At 43.7% G+C, this 23,701-nt stretch overlaps 1 protein-coding gene across 1 annotated transcript in view; it reads left to right on the forward strand.

The window, feature by feature from the left end:
• Window positions 1-2,282: 2,282 nt before the first annotated feature.
• Window positions 2,283-23,701, forward strand: part of LOC146062955 (uncharacterized) — a 50,438-nt gene continuing 29,019 nt past the window's right edge. Inside the window, exons 1-10 of the mRNA XM_083174965.1 lie at window positions 2,283-2,288; window positions 2,699-2,776; window positions 4,514-4,618; window positions 4,716-4,769; window positions 9,698-9,751; window positions 9,839-9,892; window positions 11,609-11,662; window positions 16,217-16,270; window positions 17,519-17,572; window positions 23,242-23,295. Coding sequence (XP_083031091.1) covers window positions 2,283-2,288; window positions 2,699-2,776; window positions 4,514-4,618; window positions 4,716-4,769; window positions 9,698-9,751; window positions 9,839-9,892; window positions 11,609-11,662; window positions 16,217-16,270; window positions 17,519-17,572; window positions 23,242-23,295 — 567 coding nt within the window. The remainder of the gene's footprint in view (window positions 2,289-2,698; window positions 2,777-4,513; window positions 4,619-4,715; window positions 4,770-9,697; window positions 9,752-9,838; window positions 9,893-11,608; window positions 11,663-16,216; window positions 16,271-17,518; window positions 17,573-23,241; window positions 23,296-23,701) is intronic.

Raw genomic sequence — 23,701 nt, forward strand, 5'->3', positions numbered from 1 at the left:
TTACTGTCTGAATTTGTAATGAATTTGAAATTAATATTTTTACTTATTTTCTTTTAGTGATTTTCCAGCAAATGGATTACCTGCAGATTTCTCCATCATAGCCACATTTAAAATATTAAAAAATGTGCCACAAAACACCTGGACTTTATGGCAAATTATTGACACTAGCAAAACACAAAGCTTTAAGCTTAACTTTAATAATAATACCCGGACGTTGATATTATCTTACTCTACACCATCCAAGACTCTCATTTTTCAAGCATCCAGCAATATTGAAAAACTTTTTGATAGCAAATGGCATAAGTTATCCATCAGTGTAACTGGTGATGAAGCCAAGATGATTTTAGACTGCCTTGAAGACAGTGCAGTTACTATAGCTGAACATACAAAGGATGGAATCAACTCATTCATGAAAATAGACTCAGATGCCATCACTTTGGTAAGCATTTCCATGCTAAATTGATACAGTGGGCCTTATTCTGGTTGGAGCAGCCGGGCCGTACGCGGACGTCCCTGGATTTTTTATGATCTGCGCATGCGTACATTCGCTAATGCGCAGGCGCAACCACTCACCAACGCTTACGGACGGGTCTCTACGTGCGAAAAAACCTGTACGCGAGTGTACGGGTATTGGGGGCGGCATAGGGGCGTGAAGAGGGGTGCGGCCGAAATAATGAGGGAAAATGGGCGTAAATATGGGCGTACACGGGGGTGTGCACCAAAAATGAGCGGTGCTACTACCGCACGATCGACTAAAGCACCGTTCATTTCGGACACAAAACAGGCGGCCGCCAACCGCCATCTCAAACCACCCCTACAGATACCGCATGCCAGCGTGCGCCTGGGTTAGCTAATTTACGCGGATTACTACTCAAACACATACACCTGAATGTAATAAGCAATGCTGCAGTCTATTAAGTCAAAACCATGAATTCACTACCTGCAAGCCACACACAGCACTCTAACACATTGGAAGGTTATCTTTCTATACTTCTCTACATTTAAAGGTTTGTTTAATTTAAGGTAAGAATCTTTGTAAGACCTGCTTATATATGCTAAGGTAGGTATTTGTTAAACAGGTCGACACATTCACTACGTGCTTTCATAGACTTTACACAGTAGCACACTCAATCTACACAAGTCGACATGTGTCAACGTGTTCACTCTAATACAAACATAGGTTTTGTATTTATGATACAATAACATAAACCACATCTAACACCTACAAAGGATGTTTCAGCAATGTTTTAAGCCCATGGCCACTATTTTGCACATTAATTACTTCAATCAATTAATTAATTTTCATAATTATAGTTGAAAGGCAACATTTGCAGGTCCATATATGTGAAGGGTATGTCAGCGTACACGGACGTACGCTCACTCTCACGAGCGGTGACATAAGCTGACTTTTCTATTGAGAACAATAGGGACCCGTCCGTGCAAGCTGGCGTACGCTCAGATAGCCGCAAGAAGTCGGTGGGAAGACGGCCGAGAGACGTCCGTAAACGGTGGTGTACGCTCAATTGTACGCCAGTTGTCGGAGTGTAAGGGCTGGTCCGTCCGCGTACGTTGCCGTACGCTCATTTGTACGCCACTCCCCTTCTACGTTGTTTCTGCCCGTACGTATGCGGCTGAGTTGTGGGTGGACTTAACCCCAACGGCCGCGTGCGGCTAGCGTACGTTAATAGCGAACGTACGCACGTTTGGCCGCTACGATCAGAATAAGGCCCATTGTATCAAATGTACATACTAATTGTGAAATTTTTCCCTGGTGACTTGCTTGTAATTGTGAGTTGATAATGCTGCTGATATTATTATTGAAGCTGGTGCACAAGACAAACTTGTACTGTAGTCCAAGCAACCAATCAGATTCTTACTTTCACTTTTATGATGAGTTTGAATAAGGTCTTGTTACATTTTGTAGTTTGCAACCCACTGATCATCCTTTATGTTCCAAAATGTAAGTGGGCCTGACAATCACATCACAGAAATGGCCACAGCAGAACAGAGTATTTTATGAGTTTATTGTGCTGATTGTGTGGAATGAAATAACCAGTTTTCTTCTACAACTAGATAAGAGAGAGAAGGACTGCATGTACGTGCAAAGGGCCTGATTCAGACCTGTTCGATAGGCTGCGTATGTTAGAATAATGGGAGTGTTCCCCTAAACTACCATCATTATGGAGGCAATCTCAAGTCGCTGCCTGGAGTCAACTGATCAACAATTGGGAGAAACAGACAAAATACAGACAAAACATTTCAGGCTGTGAATGACTATTATCATGAAGGTGCCCATAGACGGCGCAAGGGTGCTGTGCGATGTGATGTGAGGGTGCTGTGCGAAAGTCTGTACAGCCCGTGCTTTTTGAAATTGGTCCCGATTGCATTGCACGCAAATCAATCGCATGCAAATCACATGCGATTTGAGCGCATGCATTGCAATGCGATCTAGTCCAAATATTGTACTGTATATAGGCACCTTTAAGTATATGGCCAGCTTTAGCTACATACTGTAAGTGGAAACAATTGGATACGCCGATATCACAGAGTAGAATAATTTACTAGGATTGTATCCATTCATCCATGCAGCCATCATTCTGTTTCATTCTAAGGTTAGCATATTTAGATAATGTAATAATATTAATAACAGCAGAACATTACATTATGTTTTACATTTTATGCATTTTTTGCAAAGCAGATTGACATCCAGCAGCTAGAATTGTACGGTGATCCAGGAAAAGCCCTGTCAGAGCAATGTTGTGAACTGTATGATCAAGTAAGTGAATCACGGTGTTTGTGGAGTAACACCAGCACATTCTGAAGCATGTAACCACTGAATATTAACATGGCTTTAATAAAAGTATCTCTAAGTACATGGCCTGTACATTTAATATTGTATTTTGAGAGACTTAAATTAGTGCATAAATGAAACATAAATGAAGTAACAATGTTACTGTAAGAAAAGGATATGCATGCAGAACATGCAGAACATAAAGTATCACATTCTGGAAACTTAAAGTACCTGTGAATTCCATAAACTAGTTGTCCTCCTTTGGACAGTGCATGTTATGAAAGGACCATGGAATAACATTTATCCTGTCCTGTGTAAAAGAACTATAGAAAGCATTCTTTTTTGTTGTAAATACATTAAACCAGTGATTTTCAACCTTTTTCAACGCACAGCACACTAAAAATTTTTTAAAAATTGCTATCAGACCCCCACAGGGAAAACACACTGTCCCCACAGGAAAGAAAACAAACAAACCTATTGCCCCCCTACCCCCCATATTAAAAAAAAATCACACTGGTCCTCACAGGTAACAAAAATAAAATACATTGGTCCTTACATGAAAACAAGAGACCAGTGAATAACGGTTGAACTGGTGATGGCTGTAAAAACAACGCTGTGGACATCTCTAGATCTGGTGGCACACTCGAGATCAGCTCAAAGCACACTAGTGTGCCACAGCACAGTGGTTGAAAATGCAGTGGTTGAAAAATACTACCTTGAACTATAAAGGGTTGTATTCTCCCCTTCCTACTAGATTGTAAGCTCCTTAGAGCAGGGTTCTCTTCCCTCCTTTTGTCAAAGCCCTCTTCTCTTCACATTTCACTCACAGCTCTCCCATACTCAAACACTCAGGGCCTTATACTAGTTCACTCTTTCTGACAAAAATCTTCTTAGATGGACAAAACCATGTGCACTGCAGGGGGGCAGATGTAAAATGTGCAGAGAGAAATACATTTGGGTGAGTTATTTTGTTTCTGTGCAGGGTACAGTAAATACTGGCTGCTTTATTTTTACACTGCAATATAGATCTCACTTTGAAGTAAAACCCCACCCAAATCTAATTCTTTTTGCACAAGTTACATCTGCCCCACCAGCAATGCATATGGTTTTGTCCATCCAAGAAGGACTTTGTCAGAAAGAGTGAACTAGAATAAGGCCCTCAGTAACATTCTTTGTCCGCATACTCCTCTCCATCATTGGCCACAAGCCTCTAGTAGTATGTGGATTGAGTCCTCACTACTTAAGCTGTAATGTGTAATTAACTGTGGCGCTCTTCACCTGTACTCTATTTTTGTTAATTATTCAATGTAATACTGTTTTGTCTCCCTGTACTGTTCCTTTGTACGGCGCAGCGAAACACTTGTGGCGTCTTATAAATAAAACTTTAATAATAATAATATTTTGAGGGACAATGGGCCTTATTCACAGGTGGATGCACTGCTGATGTTGGAAATAGTGGAGCAAATAATTGCTAGTGCGTACGTCTCCCAGTCTCACCACGCATGCATTCCTGTTGTGTCCATGTAGAGTAACAGTTACAAAATCAACTATCTTCTTCTCTTCTAGAATCCCTCAATGACATGATAGTGTTCTGCGCTGTCATTAGCAGGTGACATGCTATGTGGGATCATGCAAGGTTGAATTTGAAAAAGTTTTACAAAAATCGAATTTAATGTAATCTAATCTTTCTTCATCCACGTCTTGTTTTGTTTGTTTGTTTAGTGTGCAGGAGCTGCAGTGTTGAGCCTAGGTGCTAATTCTCCACGATGTTCTTCTTCCAAGTGCTCACATGGCCTGATAGGTCCTCAGGGTCTTTCAGGTGAAAAGGTAAAAATATTTTTACAAAAATAGAAAGTATATTCAGCAATAGAAAATGTTTTGACTTACTGTACTGTATTAATTTGTGCATTTCTTTTATTTTTAGGGTGAGAAAGGTCATGAAGGAGAAAGAGGAGGAGCTGGAAGTTTAGGAAATATGGTATAATTCCTTAATAATTTACCAAATGTTATTGTGTTCCAAGCATTAGTAGCAAATGATAGAATCTATACTGTACAGATGCGTGACTGCCCCTAGAGACTCTTCCTGCACTGCCGGCTCCTCTCAGTGATAGGAGATGTACAACAATGTCACAGCAGAATCTGCATTTTGGTGTCATTGGAAGAGTGACACCCAGGTGCGATTCAAACCCCCTCATACACGAACACTACACTATATTCTGAGTTTTACAGTGAGTCTGGGCCGGACTGGCCATCTGGCACTGCTGGCAAATGCCAGAGGGGCCAATGGCCAGGTGGACTGATTTTTCACTCCAAGATGGAGGCACCGCCTCCCGATGGGCACACAGAGATAGCCACTGGACTCGTGGGTGGTCCGGCCGCTCTCTATATGCACTGATCAGGTCCAGGGGAGAGGGGGGCATCACATGTGACTATTCCTCTCTCTCCTGCAAGCTGAGATTAGCAGCGCATGCATGCCATATGCGCATGCACTTCCAGCATGTTAGAATCGCGCGCATGCACAAATGCCAGGGTTGATTTGGCAGCCCAGTCTGTCCCTGCATTAAGTCCAACTTAAAGTAATAGAAGAAAATACTGTATATTGCTATAACTTTAGGTATTAGGTGCTTTAACTGGGAATGCACAAATTGTAATCAAACCCACCCACATCTTTATACCATATCTCTCTCTTATAGTATGTATTCCCTGGGTTTATTGTACAAACTTTTCTCACCTCTCTTATGTCTTTCATGTGTCGCTTCAGCTTTACCTTTGTCTGTTACTCTACTCATGTGCCCATATAGGGGGGCGCCACAGAGTTCAGCAGTGGATGGCATGCATTCTTTGGGGGGGGGTTGTCTTTAAGCTCTTGTACATAGCTGCCATCCATATAGGACTTCCATGGTGTCTTCTGCATTCTTCTTCTGCTCTTTTGATTGACTGATCTTATCCAGGTCTTCCGCAATGTGTTCTTTCTTAGGGAGCTCTTGATTGCTCTTCATTGCCAATGGGCTGCCATCTGCTGCTTGTGCTGTTTAATATTAGCCGTTATAAGGGGGTAGGACAATGATGTAGAATGCACGATTGGATTGCCATGGCCATTGTTGATTTTCAAAAATGGCCACTGCCAGTAGGCCTTTGATGCCCTGTCTGTGGTTCTCCAAAGCACCAGCATGTGGGGAGGCTTGAGGCAAACTGTAGTCCTCCTGTAAAAGACAACATTGTTTCATTAATGGACTATCAACTCACCCCACCCTCTCCCTATTTCTCGCTTTAGGTTTTTTTTTTGCAGGGGAGGAGGGCATTTTTCATCTTGTATTGGGTGTCAAAACCCCTAGTTATGCCTCTGCTAAGTATCCCTCTTACTCTGCATCTGATCTTTGTGTCTGATCATCCACATATTTCATTTACTTACCCCTGAGCATCTCTACCCAGTTCCCTCTATCACCCCCTGCACCTCTCACAGCTTATTCTCTCTCTAACCCATTGCACCTCTCACTGCACCTCTCACTGCCTGCTTTCCTCTCCCAACCCCTGCACCTCTCACTGCCTGCTTTCCTATCTCATCCCATGCACCTCTTACCACATGCCTCCCTAGCTCACCCCCTGCACCTCTCACTGCCTGCTTTCCTCTCCCAACCCCTGCACCTCTCACTGCCTGCTTTCCTATCTCATCCCCTGCACCTCTTACCACATGCTTCCCTCACACAGCCCTTGCACCTCTCACTGCCTACTTCCCTCTCTTACCCCATGCACCTCTCACAGCCTGCTTTCCTCTCTCATCCCCTGCACGTCTTACCACATGCTTCCCTCTCTCGCCCTTTGCACCTCTCACTATCTACTTCTCTCTCTAACCGCTTCTGTATCTCACCCCCTGCACTGCTTACAACCTGCTTCCATCTCTCTAATCCCCTGGTGCACCTTTTACCACATGCTTCCCTAAAATAGATGCAAGGACAGTATTGTTTGAAGTAAAACTTGATGTTTAAGTGGTGGCAAAAGCTATAGAAGAGATGTTCATAATATTGTGTTGTCATGGTATTCCTTAGCATAGACTAGCATAGTCTGAATCTAACATGTTAATCATGGGATATATCATTTATATTAAGAACTTTTGACACCAATGTGTAGTTTTTTTTTTAAATTGAGTATTTTTTATTAAAGTTTTAGATAATACAAAACAAAAAGCACAAGCTAAGGCAGCAAGACAGAGCATATATAGTAGTACATAGATGATATACAAGGTGAAGATGGCCCGCAATAAATATATAACAGTAAAGTGTAGTAGGTACCTCCTACACAAGTATCGTAAACAATAGCCCGCATGCAGGATGGGCAATGCTGTATGCAAACTCGAAGGCGCCATTCGAGTAAGCTATTGGCAGGGGTATTGTTCAGATGATACAGTATAGCATTTAAAGTATAGGTGCAGCCACTCCACTATATATACATACCCATAGAGGAGATGTACATTTACAAACAAATGGAAAGCTCGCCTTGCCACATACTACAACCTAAATATAAAATAAACCCGCTAAGCCCAAAATAAACCTCCCCAAAACCCCCCACCCTGTATGACCTAACCCCAACTCTAGGTATACCTGGATCCCACCAACCAACTAACTACACTACCTAACGCTAATATTTACCCCACTAACTACCATATACTGTAGGGGGGAGTAAATCAGTGGCCTTTAGCTAACACAAGGTTGAGCTAATCCTGCCAGAAATTCTAATTTACCCCAACCACCCATCCACCCTCCCACCCACCCACCCACCCTACTAACTAACTAATGCGGATTACAGATCGGAGAACTGACAGGGGCTATGTGATTGGCCCTAAGATGACCAGGATCTTCCTGTCTAGAGTATATGGGGACATAATCACAGTATTACAATAAGGATAACCGCAATGTGAATTCGCCAGGTCAAATACACACTATTGTGCTGAGCAAGAAACTATACTGATAGGAGAAATTGGACAGATGCGCTATAATCATTAATCAGGCCAAGTCTGCGTCTACTTTCAAACCTCTAATCTGGCCAGTTTTCAGATCCCTGGGGAAGCATGGTTGGCCTAAAGGGGCTATCGCCAAGGAAATCAGGAAAACAACTGACATAGGCATATAAAAATACGTGAATACATGTTATCAAATTCCAGTGTCCGATCGCAGGTACCATCAGCAAAAAAGGAGCCTGAGGGGAAGCGGTAACACAGTCAATGTTCAAAGGAGTATTGTAGTACACATTCTTCAATTTGGGCACTCCCACATCGGTATACAAGGATATGCAGGGCAGTGGCTTGCAGAGTCACTAGATTAATATTGCCAGGGTGTAACAGTGTCATAGTAGTCATATAGTTGAACCCAATAGGCATGTAAACAATATAATAAGCATTACACAGGATTTAAAACATAAGTATGGACAGAATTTAAACTCCACTTCAGTTTAGCAATTATATTTAGCATAAACATTAATGAACCGTCAGATACAGAGGACATATGAGGACGAGGAATAACAGATGTGATATATTAAGGATAGTGAGTCAGACGGGCAAATATTACCCACATCTAACTTCCAAAGAAGATCCAATCTCCACTGCAACAGCCCTGAACAAATTATTTAACCCCCCCCCCCCCCCCCCCCACACACACACACACACAGGATAATATAGTATCAAAGCAACGATCCGGGAATATCAAGTATAAGAGGCGATAGAAATGTTATTCAGTGGCAGTTAGTCTGGCCATTTATCAATTCCAAGACTTGACAAAAGCGTAACAGGAAAAGTACAACCAGTCTCTCGTAGATACACAGGAGCATATCTAGGACAGTAAAAATACAATAAAGTAAGGGTCCATAGAGGTGCAGGCAGGAGAAATTGAGGAGATTGTGGTATAGCCCGATCCAGGCACATAAAAGCGAAGTTCCCAGTATACTCAGAGGCAAGTAAATCCCTGGAGGGGGACATATCCAGGATATTATCATATATAGATGTCATGGAGTTCTCAGGAGGTGAACAGTGAATCAGAATCTCATCCTCTCCAGCAACACACCCAGCAGGAGTGAAGGAGGTGGGGAGCATATCTCCCAGCACCCCAGCAGTGGAAGCAATATTTGCAGGCGATGTATCAAACACTTGCACGATGCCATCACAGCACTTATTATACATACAGCATGGAGAGACACTATCCCCCGGTGTAGTATCAAACATCTGGAGAAGTCTCTGAGTTGAGGTAGCAATAGAATCGAGGATTAGTTGGAGAGAGCACTCCATGGCCCAATATAAGTGATTGTAGAGTCAGAGGAGACTGAAATTCACCACAATCTAGAACACAGCAGGCCGTCAGCGGCTAGCACGCCGACAGGGTCCTCCACAGCGTGCAGCAAGGTGACAAGGGAAGCAACCTCACTGTACCTTAGAGTGTATTTCTTATCGAAGGAGGGGATCCCAGAGCGGAGATATCAGCGGTATGGAATTCTCCTGCCTTAATGTACAAAACACGGCCACTATAATGGGCACCAAGTGGGGGAGAGGTCCGCCTCAGCAGCGTGTCCAGTCTCAAGTGGCGCCGGCGGGTCCGACAGATAGGGCTGCAGACGGAACTGCCGGAGATACAACAGCTAAGATGGCGCCCGGCAGCACAAGGACGAAAAGGCCCAAGCAGTCACAGCGGGTCACCCAGACGATGCAGGGGAACCCCGGACAGCACAAAAGAGGCAGGGAGGGCTCCGGAGTGTGAGTGGACGGGAGTGGGAGATCCACCGTCCCTAAAACAGGATAATTAGCAGGATAGTAGCGGAGCTTATGTCAGACACGACTGTTCCGGTATTAGGTCAAGCCACGCCCACCAATGTGTAGTTTTACTTGAATGGTTATATATCAGTGTATTGTTTCTGTTTAACTAGGGAGTTCGTGGAAGTCCTGGTGATTATGGCAGAATTGGGGATACAGGCTTTAAAGTAAGTTTTTAACTTTGTTATATATTTGAATATTTTAAATACAGTAATATTAAATATATATGTCTCTAACTTTACATTGTTACTTAGGGAGAGCCAGGCATAAAAGGTGAACAGGGTGAAAGAGGAATATCTGGTGAACGGGTAGGTATTATATATTGCTTCTTAAATCAGAATAACCCTGTATTGATTGGTCATATTGGGCCTAATTCTGGTCTGTTCTGTCCCCATGTTCGCATGGGGGACCGATGTTGATACCCTTCACATGTGCGTATTCACTTATGTGTATGTGCAGGGCTTTTGTGCGGGCACCTTCGAAAACTTCAATAGTCTCCATGGTGCTTGCACAGGGGGGGGGGGGGGGGGGGGGGCGTGATGGAGGCAGGCAGTATACAGGCAGGAACCTGCCTGTTGGGGGCGGACAGCCGCCTGCCTAGTTCTTGGACCAGGACGCGGCACGTCTAGGTCAGCAGAGACTGACTTAAATTTGCGAGCATGTAGAAATCATTTAAAGGTCTGTGACTATCGAATGGTTTCGGGCCTGCACGCTAACTGCGAATGGATGTTTTTGCATAACGGCGGGCGACGTTAGAAGGATCGCTAAGCAGCAAACTACCGCTGCTTAGCGAGACAACCAGAATCAGGCCTATTGTGTATGAATGTTTTTCCTTGACAAATATAAATATTTAAGTAATCTACATACTTGGATTAGTAAATTTGCTTTGGCAACCATGCAAAAATACAATTTAAAATAGATATTATTACAGATTGAGAACTCTCCCAGGATTCCAGAGGAATCTTTTGCTTCATTTAATCTCTCACCACATTTCTATAGTTGTATTATTCTTGTGTGTAAATTAATGTGAAATGACCTGGCATGGTAAATGCTATTGGACATTTTAGTACATAAACTAAAAGTGGATGGAATACAGTTTATTTTCAAAAGGTTTTGAATTTGATTTAATCCGGATAGTTGTCTCATTTGTGAAACGTATTTGTAGTGAGCTTTGTCACTTGTGTGCAGAACAAAGTTTGCAGGAACATTTGGAATACTATCCTCACAACATGCCATACAAAACTATGGCTGTTCAGGAATTTTATGAACACGACTGGGACAACGGAATGGGATGTTGTGAGGATATCCTTCAAAATGTTCCTACAAACAGTGTCACCAGGGACAAAGATTACTTTCATCTGTGTCGTGAATGAACTTCACCATCTAGATCATATTTTACTCATACCCCTTTCACACTAAACATCAACTTACCAGGTGAAGCAGTTCTACCTGGTGATTTGTTCAGTGTGAAAGGATCAATCCGGTAATTTGCTGAAATATACGGGCATTTCGTCAGCGTGAAAGGATCAACCCAGTTCTTAAGTTCTTGGTCGCTGACCCTGCTCTTTACCATGGTCGGCGACCCAGGATTTGCGACCTGGCTTGACTCTTTCACACTGAAAAAATACCCATGTAATTCAGCAAATTCCTGGGTTGACATTTTTACTATTTGCTGTTTAGTGTGAAAGGTGCACCCGGCAAAATGAAGCGGCACTCAAAATGACAACTAATTTCTGGGTCACATGTCTAAAAGGGGTATAACTGCAATGGGTCATGTTGGAGGGTATGTGTTTTCTAATGACAGAAGTTGATTCTAACATGACATGCTCCAGGTGGGACACAATGATGTGGACTTCTCTCTTATGATTACCATCACCTGCGTGGAAACACCTTTCTTATCCATGAACCTGTTGAAATCAGGTGAAGGCAATCCTACTTTAAGAGGGAAGTCCGGAAACAGAGCATACATATATATATATATATATACACCATTAACAGGAGATTTTTTTATTTTTTATTTAAAGGGTGATCGTGGTGATCCTGGATTTAAGGGACTCCCAGGAGCAGATGGTTTCAAAGTAAGTAAAGCAATGACACAAAATCTATATAACGTGTATTGTGATATTGCTTTTAACATCCGCTTAACCTAGAGCAATTTATTTTCTAGGCATATAATATAAAATTGGTGTGACTGTCATTCCTCTTCACATTTGAGAGAGAGAGAGAGAGACTAATTGCTAGGTCCAAGAATTTTATAGGTACACACCATGCTATTTCTAGACTATTTGAGCCCCCATAAAAAAGGGGGTGTGGCTGCCCACAGAGGGGCATGGCCTTGCAGCAGGGGTGTGGCCTTGCAAAATAAGAATACCTTGCACAAAACTCACTGTGACTGTCTGCTGTGCAGCCCTCTCTGAGATGGCGGCCACTCGCACCCCTGCAGCAGCATCCCCTTATCATCACGGCAGCCTACTATCTGGAGTTGGTCCTAATACTCTGTTCAGTGGGGGGAGTTACTCTAAATGAAGCTGCTTCATCCTAACACAGGGATTGTGTGTCAGGAAACTTGCAAAAGTATCATTTGGAGTAACTCCACCCACTGAGTGGAGTACTAGCAGTTGGGTGGGAGGGACGACTCAAGGAAGCACCCGAAGCCGCTGGCAGTTTGAATATCTGCTGCTCCAGCGGGCGACAAGGATGGTACCTGAGGGTGGACAAGAAGCTAGCAGCCCAGCGGCAATAGTAGTTAGCAGTTGTTCCATGCATTGCTAGTCCCCCTGTAGAAACAGCCCTGGGTACACTCATGAATAATGAGGTTCAATGATAACCCCTATATTACTATGTATTCATTGAAACAAGTGTATTAATATTTTTGTCCAAATGTATTCTATGGTGACATCAAGGGCGAAATGTAATAGGGTGCGATTTTTTTCGTAAGAAAAAAATCGCACCAAATCGCACCTTTAAAAATCGCATTTTTTGCCGCGAATTCGCATATGTAATGAGATGCGAATTTGCGGCAAAAAAGCGCGATATGGTGCGATTTCGGGCGCTTTTTTAGTCCTGAAAATGTGCGATTTTCAGTCATGAAAATCGGCACATTTTCAGTACAGTGCGCTGTGTTGTAAAAAAAAAGAGAGAAAAAAAAACGGCGTGCGGTCCCCCCCCTAAGCATAACCAGCCCCGGGCTCAAAAAGCCGGTGCTGGTATAATAAAATCAAAGGAACAATCAAGTTGGGGTTCCCTGGATTTTATAAAACCAGCACCAGGCTCAAGGTCCGGCGCTGGTTCCCAAAATACGGGGGACAAAATGACTAGGGGTCCCCCGTATTTTAAGAACCAGCACCAGACCCAACCAGCCAGCAGGGTAATGCCACAGCCGGGGGACACTTATTATATAAGGTCCAGCGGCCAAAGCATTAACCCCGCGCCTCTCCTCAGAATGATTTCATTGGCCGCCTAGCGGCCAATCAGGAGCCGAGAAAGTCGGCTCCTGATTGGCCGCTAGGCGTCCAATAGAATCATCCGGAGGAAAGGCGCGGAAGATGAAAATCTCTGCGCCTCTCCAGTCCGTGTCACTGAGCGGGTACCACAGCAGCCGGGTGCAGCGCGTCTGGAGCCGGAGATGCCGGGGTCGTCGCCGGGGACCAGGTGAGTAGGATTTCCTTCCTCAGGTACCCCTGTGGACTACTTCGGATCCTGGACCCCGGATTCTTCAGCCCAGGAGCCCCGGAACCCCGGACCAGCCCCGGAACCAGGACCAAGGCCCCGGAACCGGGACTCTTCTGCCCTGGAGCCCCGGAGCCCGGACCCAGGATCCAGGGACCGACCTACGGGCTCAAGGTAGGTTAGTATCAGTGTGTGTGTTATGTGTGTATTAAACTTTTATTTTTCAGGGTGTCAGTGTGTTTTATTTAACTATTTTTTGTACTGTAGAACTACAAGACCCAGCGAGCTCTTTAATGCCCCGCATGCTGGGACTTGTGGTTCTCCAAGTCCCAGCATGCGGGGTAGGCTTGCTGGGACTCATAGTTCTACAGTAGAAAACAATAGTTTATATTCTTTTTTTACACTTTACATCAGCCCGATGCCCACCGCCCAGGGGCATCGGGGACAGCCCCGGACTTTCAGCATGGACTGGTAAGTCCTGGAGGGGGGGGGACCCCTTCTTTGGGGGGGTCCCCACTTCCCCAGGACCCCTGCCCATGCTGACCAGCCAGGGGGTTAATGCTTTGGCCACGGGACCTTATATAATAAGTGTCCCCCGGCTGTGGCATTACCCTGCTGGCTGGTTGGGTCTGGTGCTGGTTCTTAAAATACAGGGGACCCCCCAGTCATTTTGTCCCCCGTATTTTGGGAACCATTGCTGGACCTTGAGCCTGGTGCTGGTTTTATAAAATCCAGGAACCCCAACTTGATTGTTCCTTTGATTTTATTATACTAGCACCGGCTTTTTGAGCCCGGGGCTGGTTATGCTTAGGAGGGGGACCGCACGCCATTTTTTTCTTTTTTTTTGTTTTAACTATTTTTTTTTACAACAGAACCATGCACAGATCTCAATGATCTGTGCATGTTTCTGATAAAAGCGCCAGGCAGAACCTGGTCTATTTTTTTGCGATTTTTAGTAAGCTTTACTAAAAATCGCAACCCATTAAATATGCGACTTCTATCCTTTTTAATGGGAAAACATCTGGATGCGATTTTTAGTCTAACTAAAAATCGCACCTTTAAAAAATGTGATTTTTCCCGCAAATCGCACTCTATAAAATATGCGATTTTCGGGAAATGCCCGAAAACGGCATATTTTGCGGGAAAAATCGCAAAAAAAACAAAACGCCTCCCATACATTTCGCCCCAAAAGTTTCTCCAGCATCGCCTTTGGCTTTTGTTAATAATATTATGCATGAATCATCGGTTGTAAATGTAACTGGCTGCAGGGTGATGATCAAGCTCATGGGCATCATAGCAGCCGCACAAACTGCACCTAATATAGCTTTGTTTACTTACCAGGGAGGTTGTCATGATAAGCTCACTCTTGAGAATGTTGTGGCACTTGTTGCGTTAATCCAAAACAGCCATGATTAATGATTACATCCTCCCAGTAATAAAATCGCTAATGCTACTTGCACCACTAGGGGTATAAATCCATACAAAGTGCTCGAAGGCAAAATAGACAGATGTCTCTACCCCCCTTAAATCTGAGGGGGCTAAGGAGAAAGTAATGTGGAAATGATTCTGCAAGTGTGGATAATCTGTAGCCATTGCCCTCCATTTCTCTTCAGACTCATTCCTCCTTGTGTGTTTTTAGCCTGAATCAACATGTTTCTGCAGCTCAAACCAGCCCCCAGTGTCTCTCCATGTCCCCTTCATGTATCTGTGGTCTGCTCCCTTCTGTATCTCCATCCAACTCCCTTCCGTCTATCCAACCAAACCCCAGTTGCTCTACAGTCAGCTCCTTCTGTCTCTTCAACCCTTTCGTGAACTAGCCCCGGTGTCTCTCTGGCCTCATTCTGTCTCTCCTGCCCACACCCTTCTCTCTCTCCTGGTCTTAGTGTATCTACTGTACATGTCCTCAGTGTCTCTCCACCCCTTTCTGTCTCTTTGGCCAGCTTCCTTCTGCTTTTTTCAGCTACTTTGTCTTTGGACAGATCTGTTCTGTCTCTCCAGCCCCCCATTGTCTATCCAGCCAGTTTGTACCTCTCTATCTTCAGCCTCCTTGTCTCTCTAGCCACTCATGTCTCCCCAAAATGCCCCCCATCTGTGTCTTCAGCCCCCTAATGTCTCCTTTCCAAATCCCTCCTGTGTCTGCAGTTACTTCTCTTCTGTGTCTCCAGCTAGTCTTCTTCTCTGTCTTCAGCCCCCTTGTGTCTATCTGATCCAAAGTAACTCTACAGCCAGCCTCATCTATCTCTTGAGACCCACAGTGTCCCACCAAGCCTTCCTGACTCGTGCAACACAATGTTTTTCCAGATCCAGCCTTACATCCTTCTGCCTTAGGCCCACAGACATTTTGTTTAATGGCAGTACAATGCCTGACTGCAGAGCAGCGTGATATCACACATGCCGTGTAGCAAAAAAACATAAAACCTTTATTGTACCAGGTAGCCAGCAAGCAACAGTGGATTCCCAAAGTCAGACCCCACAGATAGATCCATCTATAACTGCTAGTTAAGGAGGCCCTACAGTGATTAGCATGGCGCAATGGTTATAGAAGGATATATATTTTCCCCCTGACAGCGGGTGCCTGGAGGCCAATTCTTTCATTGCCTAGGGGAGGTACACCACTGTGCACCATCACTAAGACTTGATTCTCAGGAAGGACTTCAGTTCTCACAAGTTATTTAAATCAGAGATACAGTACTGCTTCCCAAACACTCTACTCAGTCCTAACCTATGTAGCATTAAAAACAACAACAATAAAGCAAGCATTAAATGTGTGAGAATAAAGAACATGGACTCAGAACATTATTAAATTAGCTTGCAATAAATGTGCACCAACTTCCTGCTGTTCTCTTCCTCTACCTATTATCTAAGTGCCTGTGATGGAGTAACTGCAGCAAAATACATTGTATCATCTATCTATTTATGTATTGATCTATCTAATATATTCTATTGCTTTATTTATATTTCAGGGGATTGCTGGGCCCCCAGGAGTCAGGGGCCAATATGGCCCAAAAGGAGAAAAGGTAACATTACATGTGATCTAATTCATGTGTATGAACTTTCAAAGTACTGTAAATAAAAAGATTCTTACATTCAATGTGACTGCTTTTGCCTGTGCCATCCTATGGGGCAAATTTACTAAGATAGAAGTTATTTTCCACAGGGGATGTTGCTATGGGTAACCAATCAGAATCTACATCTAGTAGATAATAGATAGTATCTGATTGGTTGCTCATAGCATCATCCCATGTTAAATAGAACTCCCATTTTAGTAATTCCCCCCCCCCCAATATTTGTATAATTAAAACTTAATCCGCTATTTATAAGATTTATATTTAGAATTTTTCTTAGTTTAGAAATAGATCACCTTATAAAATTCAAAAATTCGAATTACAAAACAAAAGTTCACATATTCATAATTAAAATATTTCCTTCCTCTACAGTAGTGGTTCCAAACTGTGGGGTTTATTCTAGTTCATTCTTTCTGACAAAATCCTTCTTAGATGGACAAAACCATGTGCACTGCAGGGGGGGGGGGGGGGGGGCAGATGTAACATGTGCAGATAGAATTAGATTTGGGTGAGTTATTTTGTTTCTGTGCAGGGAAAATACTGACTGCTTTATTTTACACTGCAATATAGATCTCACTTTGAAGAAAAACCCCACCCAAATCTAATTCTCTCTGCACAAGTTACATCTGCCCCACCCGCAGTGCACATGGTTTTGTCCATCTAAGAAGGATTTTGTCAGAAAGAATGAACTAGAATAACCCCCTGTGTGCTGTGTCACCCTGGGGTGCCTCGGGACAAATTATTTATGGTCACTATAATAGGCAAAAACAGTGCTTATGGCTGCCAATTTTTACAATATGTGGACAAACCAAAGCAAATCGTGTCTCTCACCACATAATTAAACCTAAGTATGATACTGTATACACACACAACTTACTTAATTTAATAATTATTTTAAAAAATGTTGAGGGGTGCCCTTGAAAGAATTCTGATGCTTTAGGGTGCCGTGATTCCAAAAAGTTTGGGAACCACTGCTCTACAGTATTATTATTGGTGCAAAATGGAGCTAAAATGGTAGCAATCACATACTGTACTTGTAACTTTTGTAGTATAAATTAGAAGCACTAACCATGTCCGTCATGATCAGGCATTTACAGGAGGGTGGTTATAGGAGTGAGCACTGGGTTTTCTTAACTTTTTTTTTATTAGTAAATGTGAATCAGTAAAATCAGTGAGCTATGTATATTTTCTATTTCGTAGGGAGATGAAGGGGAAACTGGATATGAAGGAATTGCTGGGTTCAGAGGAGTGAAGGTAAGTAATAAAGGAATAGTAACAGAACTTTGTATAGTGACATTGAAGTTTTTGAAGTTGTAAATATTAACTGTGTTGTCAGGATTTACAAACACTGGGGCAGGTTTATTAAGCCAGATGAAGAGATAAAGTGGAAGGAGATTATGTAGCAGCCAATCAAGTCCTTACGGCCCCAACACAAGTTGGACAAGTCGGACCTGATTTCCCCTGCAGCTCCCCGGGAGGGGGACACCCAATGGGCACTTGATGTGCCAAGTTTTGCATATGATACATTGCATGCTGCGCAGCGTGACCCCTGACATCACACCACGCTGCGCAGCCCGTCCGCCGCTGTGCCTGTCAGTGCACTGAGCAGCACACTGTCGCTCAGCAACATGCCCGCTGTGCTGCTACCGCCTGCCCGCCCGGCCGCTGGATGGATGGACGGACATCGCTCCTGCTGCTGCCTGTCACCACTACCTCTGTAAGTGACAGTGCAGGGCAGGGGGATGGGGTAGAGTGGCGGGCGGGCAGGCGGGGCGGAGTTAGAGGGCATTTGTATTGATATTGGGGGGGCGGATAATTTTTTTACTTTATTAGGGAGGCCAATCCCAGGATTCCCGAGATTGAGCATTTTTCAATCCCGAATCTCGGCATCCCTAGTTATCACCTTCTACTTTATCTCCACTTTATCTCTTCACCAGGCTTAATAAATTTGCTCACTGAGCCATATGTTAGTGTGCAGAATAATAAAATACAGTACATTGGTTTTAGTAATGTAGGGCCAAATCTAATAGGGTATCAGTTTGTAAAATGTGCGAGTTTAGCATTTTTCCTGCAATCCAAAACTTGCAATGGCAAAACTCGTATCTCAATGTTTTGGCATTGTACTTATTAAGTTCAAGCAATGTAATGAAAACTCAGGGGTAGATGTATGAAGCAGTGATAAGGGAGGATAAGGGATAAAGTATCTGGTACTTTATTACCTGCCAATCAGCTCAGTTTACAAAGGGAAAGTTAGGAGCTGATTGGCTGGTGATAAAGTACCAGACACTTTATCATTTCTCCCTTATCACTGCTTCATACATCTGCCCCAGAGTGCCATAATTAGACATCTTGGCGCCCTGTGACAGTAAGTGAATTGGTGCCCTCCCACAGTTAAAATATGGAAAATGTGCACTGTGGCTTCATGGGGAATGGGTGTGGCCACATAATAGTAACAATTCACATTTCACCATACCGACCGTAGTGCCACTTGTGTACATTGTGCCAAGTAGAGCCCCTTAGGCACACTGCACCAGGAAAAGCCTGGGTACAATAAGTAGATGGTCTAGATCAGGCATGTCCAACGTTGGCCCTCCAGATGTTTTGAAACTACATATCCCAGCATGCTTTGCCACAGTTTTGCTATTAGAGAATGCTAAAACTATTCATGCTAAAGCATGCTGGGATGTGTAGTTTCAAAACATCTGGATGGCCAACGTTGGACATGCCGGGTCTAGATGGTCCAAGGGACTCTGTAAAAGTTGAAAATGGCAGGACTCCCTGCATTACTGACACCCCCCTCCCAGCACACATTACTGACACCCCACCTCCCCCTTGCAGCACACATTACTGACACCCCACCTCCCAGCACACAATACTGACACCTCCATCCCCCTCTAGCAGGACTTGCCTGAGGCTCTGTTGGGGTATGGGTCTTAGGATTGACAAGAGGAAGGTCAACATACATTAGGCTGTCCACTGAAGATCGACATACATCTAGGTCAACATGTGAAGGTCGATATGGGGTTAGATTGACAGGGTCATTAGGTCGACACATGCATTAGATCGACATGAGCAAGGTCAACAGTCAAAAGGTCAACATGTGGGTTTTCAATTTTTTTATCCTGAATGTCGACACAGTTGATATGGGCACTAGAAAAGTGCACCGAATCCCCTCACATGGCTCGCTGTGCGAGCCATGCATTGTCACCCTATTTTATTCTCCCACCATGCCCTAGTGGATGGAATACCGCCTGTCAGCTCATATCGGATTGAAAAAAAATTAAAAACCCCATGTCGACTTTTTGACTGTCGAGCTAGCCAATGTCGACCTAATGCATGTGTCGATCCAATGACCCTGTCAACCTAACCCCATGCATACCCTCCAACTGTACCGTTTTAGCCAGTACAGTACCGTTTTTTTATGGTCTGTACCAGCTAAAACCAATGTACCTTTTTATACCGGTTTTAATTAGGTTTCAGCAGGGCTGCAAATTGTCTGAGTATTTCTATGCTTGTCCTATGATTGAGCAGTCCCAGAGGCAGTGAATCCTTCTCTGTGATTGGTCAGTGCTGTGTCAGTCACTGCTCTGCGGCCTCTGATTGGAAGTCCTGGTGACAGCAGCACTAACTCCTGTATGATGGTTGGTCAGTTCTGGTCAGTGTCCCCCCGGTCTAGGTTAGGAGGACTCCGAGGTGATGACTGTCCTCATGCTGGCTGGCGCACTGTGCACCAGGTCCCCACAGGGAGACGCTCCCTGAGCAGCAAGGAGAACTCAGGGCTCCCAAGTCGGCTGTATGAGCATGTGTGGGAGGGCCACAGTGCATAGCCACTGCTGGACATGGAAGCGCTGAGCCAGGATCTGGATGCTGCAGAGAGGGAGCTAGGGGAGAGGAGACCGGGGAGACCCAAGGAGGGGGATCTGTGGGCTGTGGTGAGATGGGGAGACCCTCAGCAATGCATAACTGGGAGAGGGCTCTCTGCACAGGAGGTTGTTAGAGTAGACTGTTGTACCAGATGCAAAGAAGGGGTCACTTTCACATAAAATGTATTAAAACGATAGGAAAGGAGCCATGGCCACACGCCCTTTACCCACGGCCATGCCCCTCCCCCAATTTGTACCAATTTTAATGTACAAAATGTTGGAGGGTATGCCCATGTCGACCTTCGTGTATGTTGACCTTCAGTGGTTGACCCAATGCATGTCAACCTTCCCCTTATTGACCTAGTGAATGTATACCCTCTGCTGCTGTGCTCCTGTGTTTACCTGGGGGCTAGTGCCACTGCTGCCTATCATGCAGTAGGACAGGTGCAGCCAGCAGCAGTTGGCAGCCACAGCAGCAAGGTCCAGCAGCAGAGCAGGTAGAGTGCCTCACTGCTTTTCAGACCTTGCTGAGCGGCCCTTTGTATGTGCCAGCCCAGCGGTATGCCCACAGATGCGCTGTGGACAAGGCACCACTGGTACACACATAGTTATGGCCCTGACCAAACATTACAAACAAAAAACACTCTACAAATAAATAGACCAGGTTCTGACAGGCGAGTTTGACAAAAGCATGCACAGATTAGTTGACCTGTATTACCCTTATGGGTTACCACAACTAAGCTTGCAGTTACCCGTAGAATGCAGTGGTTCTCATTATAAAGAGCTGTGTTATTTTGCTGTACAGTATGTCAAGCGCCTTGAGTCCTGTTGGAGAAAGTGTGCTATATAAACAACAATAATAATGATATTAATAATAATATTTACCTCACTACAGCCTTTTTTCTCACTGATCTTTGCATGCTTTTGACAAATGTGCACAATGTAATAAAGCTCATATTACAATGTTCGAGTCTACAAAGGGAGAAAATTGGACACACTCACACATAGCCTTCGAACTTAAAAACCTGTCAGGCTATTGCATTACCGGAAAATTACACTTTTTTATTGTGTGAAAAGGTGCAAATTTTTCATGCAAAAAAATCTAGGAGCCTATTACATTTGGTTAAATGACTTTACCATGTGTTAGTTCCCATGTATCATATGTTTAAAATGGACCAGATGAGGAAGTGAATACTTTAGTCACTTAGTCTACGAGATGCTACCCTCTCCTGGCTGTTCTTCCTCTCTGACCACTTTGTCTGACAAGTTCCATAAGCGGAACCCGGGCGGGAGATATGAAATCCTACCTCTGGGTAAGTACTGTCATCGGGTTCCAGTGCATGCACCGGCCACCAAGAGTAGGAGCGTGTCTCTCTTTGCCCTGGTTCTCCCTGCTGTGACCTTGGATCCCAAGAGTGGACAGTCCCATTAATCATTACCTATTTCTAGTTTAGATCTCTAATTAGCATTTATTAATGCACATATAAGTTTCCATGTTTTTATCCTAACCCTAATACCCAAACCCCTAAATTAACCTTAGTGCCGTCTTATCCTAAGTCTAATACCATAACCCAAATTCTTAAATTAACCATAACCCATAACCGAAACCCTAACAACATTACCCTAACCCTAAGGATCAGACTCTTATCTGCCATCAAATTATATATTCCAATCTTTAAGTATCCCGGTAAGGATAGAAGTGTGTTCTGATATGGCTCAGATATTTACATATACTGTTTATGTCTGCAATGAGGCAAAATGGGAGAATCAGGGTAACCGGTTGCATTTTTAGCATTGTGTAAGTTAACCTTGAAAATAATCACTAATCTGCTGTAACCAAATTTTCATTAAATAAATAAGTAAATGTAACCCCTTTAATCTTTTACTATGTAAAGGTTAGAACTAAGTAACTAAGTGCCTCCACCCAAACTTTATTTAATTAGTGTCGTCTGGGAAACACTCATCTAATTAAGTATCTGCCTATCCTATAATGTAACCTGGACTTTGAGTGACATGTGAGAGTAAGACAAGGTGTCCTTTAATTATACTCTCCTAGCTCTGTAGTTTCCTCTTTCCTTACAATTAAGCTGAATTCAAATCTCTTGAAAGTGAAGTGTGAACTAGTCTTATCTCACCTTTCTGTCTGCTGGCTCCTTAACTCTTTCTCTGCTGCACTTGAGTGGGATATGATGACATTGTGATGATGTGAGTACTTCCTGTTTTAGGGACTGACACTCCCTCCGGGCTTTGGCAGAGCAATACTGTCAGTCACCGCTCTGCCTCCTCTGTCTTCCCCAACTTATAGCACTAGGCCACAGTCCTCCTGCCTGCACCGGATGATAGATGCTGCAGCTTGCGTTTTAGTTGGACGGGGAGCGGGGTACTCTGCTAAGTAGTAACTCCTTCCTGGCTCACTTCCCCAGCCACATAGTATAGCACCTAAATATCTACAGCTCTCAATGTTCACAGCTATGTGGCATCAGAGAAGGTAAGCGCTGGATAAGGGAGACTGTCAGTCTAAGGCCAGCAGCGTTTCTGGCAGCCCTTCACAGAGTCCGCTCACTGGTCAACTGCCTGGTCAACTGCCTGGCTCAAGGACAGTCCTTGTTCTCACTGATTGACAGCCTAAAGGTGCCCATACACTAGTAAGATTTACCTTCAGATCTGGCTGGTTGGAACAAAAACATAGTTATGGATGAGTAACAGTTTGTCAGTTTTCCAACATTTCCAAGCAATTGGTCAACTGTAATTTGCTCTCATTAATAACCATGTTTTTGTTCCAACCAACCAGATCTAAAGATAAATCTGCGTGTGTATGGCCACCTTAAGGAGTCTCATGGGGCTCTGGAAATTTCCAGTGCTGTGCTTGTTGCTCTACAAGTCTTTAAGCCAGCATGCCAGTATACCATACATATAATATATGTACACCATTAAATATATTTTATATACATACATACATATACATCACTATACATGTATAACCTAAAGTAGGGTTACATAAATAAATAAGTAAAATGTGTTATGCATGTATATAGTAATATTATCTTTTTACAATTCTAGGGTGATGATGGATTCCCTGGAGCTGAAGGACGCCGTGGCAGACAACAACAAAAGGTACCTGTTCTGTCAAATCATGTAACGTATGGGTACAAGTCTAACAAATCTGTAAAGATGAGGTTTCTGAATAGTGTCCGACTAACCAGAGTTTGGAGATCAGAATTAGCGCAGTATGAGCCATGGTAGCTTCATAGCGCAGCATCACATGGTCATTTCAGAATAGTACAACCTCAGACCAGGAAATCACTTCAGTGCTTAGCATACGGAATCTTTATGGGAGCATTTAATCCTTTCAGATGGCTAGGGTCCCTTGGACTGACAATTGCATGACATACAGTATGTCTAAGATTACATCCTCTTTATTCATGTTTCACTATAATCAGAGCCCCAGGAAAGAAAGACTCATGGAAGGTATGATCTTATAGATGGTTAGGTATCCTGTTTTACTCATTAAACTGTAATG

This window comes from Crinia signifera, chromosome 3 (assembly GCF_055691185.1).
Source record: "Crinia signifera chromosome 3, ASM5569118v1, whole genome shotgun sequence".
In the NCBI taxonomy this organism is placed as follows: Eukaryota; Metazoa; Chordata; class Amphibia; order Anura; family Myobatrachidae; genus Crinia; species Crinia signifera.